This window comes from Ursus americanus, chromosome 26 (assembly GCF_024610735.1).
Source record: "Ursus americanus isolate L20-20 chromosome 26, mUrsAme1.1.p, whole genome shotgun sequence".
Lineage (NCBI taxonomy): Eukaryota > Metazoa > Chordata > Mammalia > Carnivora > Ursidae > Ursus > Ursus americanus.
This window is the reverse complement of record NC_142152.1, coordinates 44,623,878-44,633,347: the sequence shown is the minus strand read 5'-3', so window position 1 is coordinate 44,633,347 and position 9,470 is coordinate 44,623,878. Positions and strand designations below refer to the sequence as shown.

Below are 9,470 nucleotides of genomic sequence, written 5' to 3'. Positions count from 1 at the left end.
GGCCAGGGCTCAGAGAGTCCCTGGGCTTCTTGGGCTCCCACTGGGGGACCAGAAGTTCCCATGGAGAAAGAGAGTAGTTACACAGAGGTCACTCATGGGGAGTCCCAGCAGAGGATGGCGCTGCCCGCCCTCCTTAGCCCTCTCCTCCCGCTCCCTCCCTACATTCCCCTGGGCTCCCAAAGGGACCCTGGCTCTGACCCCTCTGGGTCCTGACCCTCTTCTCTCACATGGGGACCCCACCAGTTCCTTTTTCCCACCATTGCCGTGGGGCAAACACCGTAAGGCAGGTGATCAGTGGGGTGCGAGGCAGGCCTTGTGTCCTTGGCCTTCCTGGGTGACAGCAGCCCCCCCCCCCGCATCCTCCTCCGCCAGTCCATGGGAAGTGGCCAAACAGGGGCAGGAGGGCCTGAGACTCTGGGCTCTGAATGTTTCGAAGGCAGGCCAGGGGAGCAGACCTTGGGGGGCCAGAGGGGGCTGTGGCCAGGGGGCCTGGGTGTTTCCAGGAGTAAGGCAGTGGAAGAGAAGCTGGAGCACAGAAGCTGGCTGTGTAGATGAGGAAAAGGCGGGATGGTGGCAGAAGGGAGCAAGAAGGTGGGAAGGGTTGTTTGCTTGTTTCCAGAAACAGGAGGCTGAGCCTTCGGAATGCCCACGGGAGCCGCGGAGGGGCGGGGGAGGTGCTGGAGTCCCGTCAGGCAGTGGTGTGTCCCTCCGCGGAAGGGGGTGCTGGCTGGGGGCCCTTCCTGGGGGAGACTGGGTCTCCGGGTGCCACCATGGGGGTTCACACGGGATCTGCGTGCCAGACGCTGGCCGCTGGCCGGCAGGGCCACCAACTCCCCCAAGCCCGGATCTATAAATAGCCAGCGGGCCTGGGGGGAGTGGGGCTTTTCTATAAACAGCCCTGTCCTGGCCCAGCAGCTGGGGCCCAGCCTGTCACACGGCCTCGCCTGAATTAGAACACGTTCCCCCTGCGGCAGCCTGTGTGCCGTGGGCCTGTCACCGGGGTAGTGGCAGTACAGGTCACCGAGCTTGGGGGGCTCACTGTGGGACTGGGGCGGGCCCGCAGGGAGCGGGTGGGCTCAGCGCACCTCATGCGCCGTGGTCCCGGACGCAGACCCCTCAGACGCCTGCACGGATGCTCGCATCTTTGAGTGCAAAACTCCCGCCACTTTGGAAGATGCCTCATGGTTTCGTAAACAGTTGCCAACTCGGCCTACGAGAAACCAAAACCCACGTCCGCACGCAGACCGGCTGCGGGTATCTGCAGCAGCCTTGCCTCACAACCACCCGGAGGGGCCGTCGACGGGAGAAGCAGGGCGAGGCCCACCCAGACGGTGGAATACCACTCTGCCGCACAAAGGAATGGAGTCCCGACACGCACTACGACACCATGAATCTCACACACACGCTATGTGGGAGAAGCCGGCCACGAAAGGCCATGTAGCATTACTCCATTTATAGGAAACGTCCACAAAAAGCAAATCTATGGAGACAGAAAATAGATTTGGGGGCTGGGGGAGGTGGCATGGGGAGTGACTGCTAAGGGAACGTTGGGGGGGATGATGGAATATTCTAGAACTGGATCATGGTGCTTGAAAGCCTTGTAAGTCCGCTGAAGAGTCAGCGGGTGGGATTTCTGTGTGGACGTTCTGGCTCACCTTGCCCCCACTCTGGGGTCTGTCCGGCACCTGCTCCGCCCCGGTGCTCTGTGGGAGCAGGCGGGCCCGCCTCTGCCCACCCATGTCAGCACAGATGCTGTGAGGGGTCACCCACGTTTGCCCGTGCTTCTGAACACCACGCAGCCACTCACTGGGCCAGCTCTTCCTTCTTTATTGGTCTGAGCCTCTCCAGACGCCGGCCTCGGCAGCACACACCTGGGGCAGGGCTGGGGCAGGGAGCGGGGGCAGCCCCAGGCCTGGGTCCTCGGCCTCCTCTCAGCCCAGTGGGGGGTGGAGCCTGGTCCCTCTGGAGGAGGCGGCAGCAGCGGGGGGCCGGGTGGGTCATTCTGGCGACTAGGTGGCCAAGTCCCGGTGGGGGCAGCAAGGGCTGGATGTACCGGGATGGGGGCCGGCTCCACAGGGACCCCCACCCATTTGCTGAGCAGGGGGACCGTGGCCTGTTTGTGGTGATGCTGGCCGGCCTGCCCCTACCCCAGGCCCTTGTGTCCTACCTGCCCACCCACCTATGCCCAACTCAGCTCTCACAGCAGAGCAGAAACGCACCAACAATCATACCTCAGTTAAAAACCACTTGGCTCCAGCCCAGCTGAACAGGTTGAGAGGCAGAGCTGGGAGCAGGGGACTGGGGCTTGGTAAGGAGGCAGCGGGCGGGAGTGTGGGGGCTCCAGCTCTGCCTGGCTCCCCTGGCTTTGGGGGAGAGGTCTGCACGGGCCCGTCCCCAGAAGCATCTGGGTGCCAGGAGGCTGGAGGGCAGGGCGCAAGCTTAGAGGCACCCCGGGGACACAGCCACTGCCCCTCACCCCTGCAGGCAGGTGCTAGGGTGCGTGCGGGTGCAGGCGTGGGCATCGGCATTCAGGAAGCAGACCACAAGGGGGCTGGGGGCGTGCGGGCTGTCCAGGAGGGGGCCAGGGGCTGGGCCCTGGTGCCTGCTGGGGTCTCGGCCAGAATGCCCCAAGCAGCTCTGGGAGGCCCACCTCCCTGGAGGGTAAGGCACAGAGTTTTGGTTTCCCAGGGGCCCAGTTCCAGCCTGGCCCGGGGGGAGCCCCACTCGGCAGCACATCCAGAGGCCCAAGGTGGTGGGGGGGCCGGCCCGGCACTATCACTTGGCTTTGGGCTTAAGGCTGAGGCCTGTGGGGAGCGAGAGGAAATGGCATCGTTAGGAGCAGACCTGCTGGGGACAGTGCCAAGAGCCTGCCTCGGGTCCCCAGGCTCCTACTGTCCTGTCACCACAGCCTGGTGGCCTGTGCTGTGTCTCCCCGGGTCCACTCTGATCCTAGGCCCTTGCTCTTGAGTTGCAAGACTCTTCCAGGTAGAAGGTGCTGGGATGACCCCCAGCCAGCTGGCTCCTGTCCACCTGCCCAGGCTGGATCCCTGGGCCTGCTCTCCTCCCCCCGCCCAGGCCCTGCTCTCTCCCCCACCAAGGCCCTGCTCTCTCCCCCACCACCAAGGCCCTGCTCCCCCCCCAGGCCCTGCTCTCCTCCCCCCCCAGGCCCTGCTCTCCCCCCCCCAAGGCCCTGCTCTCTCCCCTCCCAGGCCCTGCTCTCTCCCCTCCCAGGACCTGCTCTCTCCCCCGCCCCCCAGGCTCTGCTCTCTCCCCCACCAGGCCCTGCTCTCTCCCCCCCAGGCTCTGCTCTCTCCCCCCACACCAAGGCCCTGCTCTCCCCCCTCCCCCCAGGCCCTGTTTTCTCCCCTCCCAGGCTCTGCTCCCCCCCCCAAGGCCCTGCTCTCTCCCCCCAGGCCCCTGCCATTCTGTCTACCCTCCTCAATCCCCAGTGCTGCCTCTCCCTGGAGCTTCCTCATTGCTACCCTACCTGCCCCTTACACTGGATGTCTCCTGACTTGTCTTTTTCCAGATCGGTGGGTCCCGAGAGCAGGAGGGCCCCACCTCCACAGTTCCTGCCACCTGCACACACCCCTTCCTGGCCCTGCAGGCCCCCTGCCCACCAAAGCCCTCTGGTCGAGGGGCCCTTGTTCTGCTCTTCCCCATGCCCCCATGGCCACCCCAGGCCCCTGTGGGTCTTGAGCAGACGGGTTTGAGGACAGGACTTGAAAGAGATGGTGCACAAAACTGAGAGGCAGAAAGGTCAAAAGTCGTTCAGAGCAGGGTTTCTGGCCCCCGCCCCGGGTGCCAGGACCCAGGGCAGGCGGGGCCAGGGCACCACACAGCAGGGGGGCTCCCAATCACCACCTTAAGCAGGTAATCGGCATCCAGCCCCACCTGCGGGATGAACGGCCCCAGCCCCTCTTGAGGGGCACAATCTGGAATCCATGTGGGGGGCGGCAGTGGGGCACCCCCGAAGTGAAGGTGCCTTCCACACCCAGGGCTGCACAAGACGGACAGAGGCTGGGTGTGTGGTTCCGGTGGGATCCCCGTTGCAACAACTCAAAGCAACAGCTGCGCAGGTGTGACAGGCCTGCCCAGGGCCCCTGCCTGGGCCCTGCTGGGGCCTGGGGCTGCAGGGACAGACCCTGAAACGTCCTGCGGGGGGGAGAGCAGCCGGGCCAGGTTCAGGGGCCGGGGGGACCATGCCTCTAACTTTCAAATCCTTTAGTAAGTTGAGAACAACGCAGCAAATGCTGACATTTTTGCCATTTTTCGCACGTTCTTGCCCTCTCGGGGTGAAGCGTAGTGTGCTCGTTACGAACTTGCTAATTCCCTGTCAGGCTGAAGTTTTTCCAAGTAACAGGTGGAGGAGACAAGGAGGGTGGGATTCCTTCCTCCTGCCCTGGCCCCTGGGATGCCGGGGCGCAGGGACGGGGAGCCGCCGCCCTGCAGGCGCGGTCCTGCGGGAGCACAGAGCCGAGCTGGGCACACTCATCTTTCCCTGGACAGCGGCCACACATGGCTGCAGCCCCATGTGCTAGTGTATGCTGGTGTTTCACACCAGGGAGCCAAGCTCACAAAGCAAGCCCAGGAGCAAACCCTGGAACTGAGGCTAAAAGGCTGTACCCAACAGCGAGGACAAACTGTAAAGAGGGGTGCACCTGACTTCACTCCTGCCCTTGCTTCCTCTGTGCCCCGAGTCCCGAGGGTCAGCACCGGCCACCGCACCAAGCTGGGTGCAGGTGGCCCTGGGCCGTAACGAACTGGATCTGCACACCATGTCCAGAATGCAGTCGGGACCCCAGGCCTCTCTGCCTGCATCTGTGAGCCTCTCGGGCCCCGTGAGAAACAATGACGGCCCTGCCCATACTCGGGGTCCTGGGAGGCCTGGTGCTCTTGACCCGGGATGTGCCTACAGACCCATTCATGGTCCCCAGGACCTGGCCACTGGGGAGCGGAGGTCTGTCCATTCCTTGGAGAGGGCTTGTGGCCCTCTTCTCCCTGGCAGCTGGCCCTTGGGACCATCTCTGTCCCTCACTGCTTCCTCGGGGACATGTGTGGCCTGGCCAGGGCCAGAGCAGGGCTGGGGTGTGCCCCGTGGAAGGTCTCAGAGCAAAGGTGCCACCCTGGGGGCTAGGAGTCAAGAAAGCCCCAGGTTAGCCGGACTGCTTGGGACAGGGGCAACCTCTGTCTGTCCTGCCAGGCCTGGGAGGCCAAGCCGCCCCCACCGTCAGAGGCCTGAGAGCACTCCAGGTGGTCTTGCCCCCCCCAAGGCCTATTTGCCTGGCGCACAGCTCCGAGGTCACACCTGGCCACAGCGGAGACCCCAGCTAAGCGAGGCAGGGCTCCCGCCCTTCCAGACACGGAGGGGAAGGCAGAGGGCCAGGCAGGTCCCACCACCAGCGGCAGAGGAGGGCAATTCTTGCTGACAGGCCCAGGCGGGCTGGAGGAAGCCAGGTTAGCATCCAGGAGGGGCCGGTGAGGCCCGGCGCCTGCAGCCACCGTTAGTGCAGAGCGCCAGCACGAGTACGTACCTTACTGAATCACACAGAGCCTTTTTGTTTTATTATCGTCAGAGTCAGGGACAACCTCTCCTTTCAAATAAGAGAAATGCACTCAACGGCTTGTTCCTGACCTACCCTGAACTCGGAGCTGGGGCCGGGCCGCCTGGCGTTCGGGCTGTGTGGACGCGGAGCCAAACGTGGCGGGGCCTCAGGCAGCCCCTGGCCACACCCGCCCCAGCTGCCACTCCCTGCTGGGAACGGCAGGCAAGGGGAGTTGGTGGGTCGGGGCGTGGGGACAAGGGCAGTGCCGCCCGCAAGCCGCTCCTCCCATGTGTGGAAGGGTGGCCATCTCTCCTGCAGGACGTGGGGTGTCCCGGGAATCACCCACTCTTGGGGGGAAGAGGAGGGGACGGCCGGCTGCAGCGAGAGGCTTGGGGCCCCGCTGTGGGATGGACGAGCTCTGACCACACGCCAATGCCCCCAAGCCCCGTGTGACTTGCCCACCCGGGCCCCCTGCTTCGGGGGGATGAGGAATGATGGGAGGGGAGCCCCAAGTTACCTTCCTGGCTCCTGGAGGGGCGCTTCTTCCTTCGCCTGCCTGTCCTCTTTGAGGCCTGTCCCCGGGCCCTGGGGAGAGTGCCGGACCCCGAAGAGTCCGTGACTGTGTCCTCAGAGAAGGACCTGTCCAAGGATGTGTCCAGCGCAGAATCTGGGGCTGTGTCCTCCTGGTCCCCATCCCCGTCCCCAGCCACGACAGGGCCTGTGGTGGGGAGGTTGGCACTGCGCCCGTGGGCGGCTGCCTCCTGCGGCCCCTCCACGGTGCTGTCGGCCTCGGCCAGGCAGCTGCCCCGAGGGGCTGTGGGGTCTTCAGCATCTTGGCTCAACCCCGTGGCCCCAGGGGGCTTGTCAGCAGAGAGCATGAGAGGCTTCAGGGCCTGAGCGCCTCCCAGCACCACTGGCCAGGCGCCCTGAGAAGGCTGCGGGCTCTGGGGGTCCTCTGTGGTCAGGACATCGCTGGCATCAGTGTACCAGGAAGAACGCCTCTCCAGGGACCCAGGCCCGCCCTCCTCTGCTGGGTCTGCGGTGGGCTGAGGACTGGGGGCACTGGCGTCCGAGAGACCCTGGGGCTCAGAGGTGGGGCAGCCGGTGCCTCCTGTGGGGACTCTGGTGGCTGCTGTGGACACAGGACATGGCAGCTAAGGGCGAGGCCCGACTCCCAGGCCATCCTGATGGCGCCCCCTTTGGATGTGCCCGAGTGGGGGGTCTCCGTCCATCCCAGCTTCTACCCGAATGCCACCAGCCCTGCGGAGCCCACTGCCCCAGGAACCTTCCCTGGTGGCCTCCAAGTGTGGGTGCCCAGGCAGCAGGCCCGCAGTGTGGCCGAGCAAGGGACACTGGGCTGATTTCATCCCTGTCCCTAGAGGCCCCTCCACTCCAGGCAGCCACGCTGAGGCCTTCCCCCAGGCCCTGTGCCTACCTCTCCCACCACCTCAGCAGCCTTGAGCCCCAGGGACGCGTGTCAAAGGCCCACTGCCCGCCCGGGGGCTGCAGGGAGGACTGTCACAGTGGCAGGGAGCCCTTGGCCTCACCAGAAGGGTGAGCTGCCCCTCTAGCCCCACCTCGTGGCTGTGCCATTTCTCAGGCAGCAAGGGAGCCGGGAGGGCTCTCCCATGAGGTCAGAGAGGGCTTCTGGGAGGAGGGGAGGTAGCCAGCAGCAGGATGGCAGGAGGGAAATGGTAATGAGAAGCGGGAGAGGGTCTCACCAGGCGCCTTGTCCTTCGGCGGGTCCATGGCAGCCGCCTTGCTGCCCCCCTCTGCGTCCCCTCGGCCACGGGCCGTCTTCCGCAGCTGGAAGCCCTTCCTGATGTCGGCCAGCAGGGCATCGATGACACACACTTCCTCCTGCTTCCCGACTCCCCTCCTGACTGAGAAGCCCCAGAGACCCTCAGAGAGGCTGCCTGTGGTCCCTGGAGCCCACCCAGGTGACCCTGAGAAGGAGACGACCTGGAGGGGGTGGGTGATGCCACAAGAGCTTCGAGGACGGGGATCGAGCGTGGAGGACGTGCTGACCTGGCTCCACGGAGGCCCACCCCCCCCAGCTCTCTGTGGGCCCCCAGCTCGGGCCTGGCCTCACCGGGCTTCCCATCCTCGCCCCGCGGCCTCCGGGCCTCCTCCTCTGCCAGCTGCTGCTTCCTCCTCTCGGCCTTCGCCGCCTGCTCCTTCCAGTCCTTGTTCTCCTGCGCGGGGGAAGGGGGACACAGAGCCCGTGACCCCCAGCCCTCGAGGGAGGGCAGGAGCCTGCCACTAAGGGGCAATTCCAGCTGCTCTGCCTGAGGTCGGCCGGGGTGAAGGGCCCAGCCCACCTTCAGGGCACGGATGAAGAGGTCCCGGAAGGTCTTCATGGTGCTGAACGTGTCCTCCAGCGAGAGCTGCTGAGCGTCCTCACACAGGTAACTGGCCAGCTCTAGCTTCTTCTGCTCGATGGCCTGGAACACTTCATCTAGCGCCCGGGAGGCCTCGATGCTGGCCTGGGGGCAGGGCCGCGTGGTTACAGCCCTGGGAGAGCTCCAGGGTGGGCACCGCCTGCCATCACAGGGACGCAGCCCAGCGGGAGCCCCGGGGGCAGGGGTCCCCAGGCCGCAGGAGGGGGATGGCTAGCTGCAGCGGCTCCCACGGGCGGTGGTTTCTGAGCAGGACCAGGAGGTCTGGGCACTGCGGCCCCTGGGGTCAGGGGAAGCCCCTCACTTGCAGGGACTACCTTGGGACCAGGGACAGTATGCTACCCTCCTGCGGGGCGCCTTGCCCCGGCTCTGTCCTCCCCCATGCTCTCCTGCCCCTGCCTGGTTCACTCGCCTAGCCCACTGGAAGGGGTCCCCCACCCCAGACCGTCGAGCAGCTGCTTGCCCGGCCCAGACCCCGGGCCCGGCTTGCCTGGAGGCGCTGGGTGTACTGCTCCTGCACCTCAGGGATGGAGGACGACACCTTCCGCTCCATCTCCAGAAGCTTCTTCAGGTTGGTGCTGGACTCAGAACGGATGAGCTCAAGGTTGATCCTGAAAAACATGCCAAGCCAGGCAGGGTCAGGTGACAGCTGATGTCGTCTTGTGGGGTCAGCAGAGCCCCTTGTCTGCACACCCTTGGGCCAGTGGGGGCACTGGACGGTGGACAGTGGATGGCACACCCGCAGGGACAGCAGGAAACATGGATGGTGGACAGTGGACGGCATACCCGCAGGGACAGCAGGAACAATGGATGGTGGACAGTGGACGGCACACCCACAGGGACAGTGGGGGACAGTGGACGGCACACCCACAGAGACAGTGGGGGACAGTGGACAACACACCCGCAGGGACAGAGGGGGACAGTGGACGGCCCATCCTCAGGGACAGCGGGGGACAGTGGACGGCACACCCGCAGGGACAGTGGGGGACAGTGGACGGCCCACCCGCAGTGACAGCGGGGGACAGTGGACGGCACACCTGCAGGGACAGAGGGGGACAGTGGACAGCCCACCCTCAGGGACAGAGGGGGACAGTGGACGGCACACCCACAGGGACAGCAGGAACAATGGATGGTGGACAGTGGATGGCACACCCACAGGGACAGTGGGGGACAGTGGACGGCCCACCCGCAGTGACAGCGGGGGACAGTGGACGGCCCACCCGCAGTGACAGCGGGGGACAGTGGACGGCACACCCACAGGGACAGTGGGGGACAGTGGACGGCACGCCCACAGGGACAGTGGGGGACAGTGGACGGCACACCCGCAGGGACAGAGGGGGACAGTGGACAGCCCACCCTCAGGGACAGAGGGGGACAGTGGACGGCACACTTGCAGGGACAGCGGGGGACAGTGGACAGCACACCCAGGGGGACAGTGGGGGACACTGGACGGCACACCCGCAAGTTGCTAGAAGCACATCAGAGCTCTGGGAATGGCCAGGTGGTGCTGGGGGTGAAGTGCCAG

The 9,470-nt window shown here is 65.5% G+C and overlaps 1 protein-coding gene across 6 annotated transcripts in view; it reads right to left on the bottom strand.

The window, feature by feature from the left end:
- Positions 1-1,410: 1,410 nt before the first annotated feature.
- INF2 (inverted formin 2) overlaps positions 1,411-9,470 on the bottom strand; it is a 28,425-nt gene continuing 20,365 nt past the window's right edge. For 2 of the 6 annotated variants that reach the window (XM_045776193.2, XM_087856296.1), the window contains exons 17-23: positions 8,436-8,556; positions 7,868-8,032; positions 7,639-7,741; positions 7,268-7,429; positions 6,064-6,678; positions 5,640-5,755; positions 1,411-2,804 (exon numbers count right to left, since the gene is read on the bottom strand). In XM_045776193.2, coding sequence (XP_045632149.2) covers positions 2,529-2,804; positions 5,640-5,755; positions 6,064-6,678; positions 7,268-7,429; positions 7,639-7,741; positions 7,868-8,032; positions 8,436-8,556 — 1,558 coding nt within the window. In that variant the 3' untranslated portion in view covers positions 1,411-2,528. Of the gene's footprint in view, positions 2,805-5,534; positions 5,595-5,639; positions 5,756-6,063; positions 6,679-7,267; positions 7,430-7,638; positions 7,742-7,867; positions 8,033-8,435; positions 8,557-9,470 lie in introns of all 6 variants that reach the window. The other 4 variants (XM_045776192.2, XM_087856297.1, XM_087856298.1 and 1 more) reach the window with 4 other exon arrangements.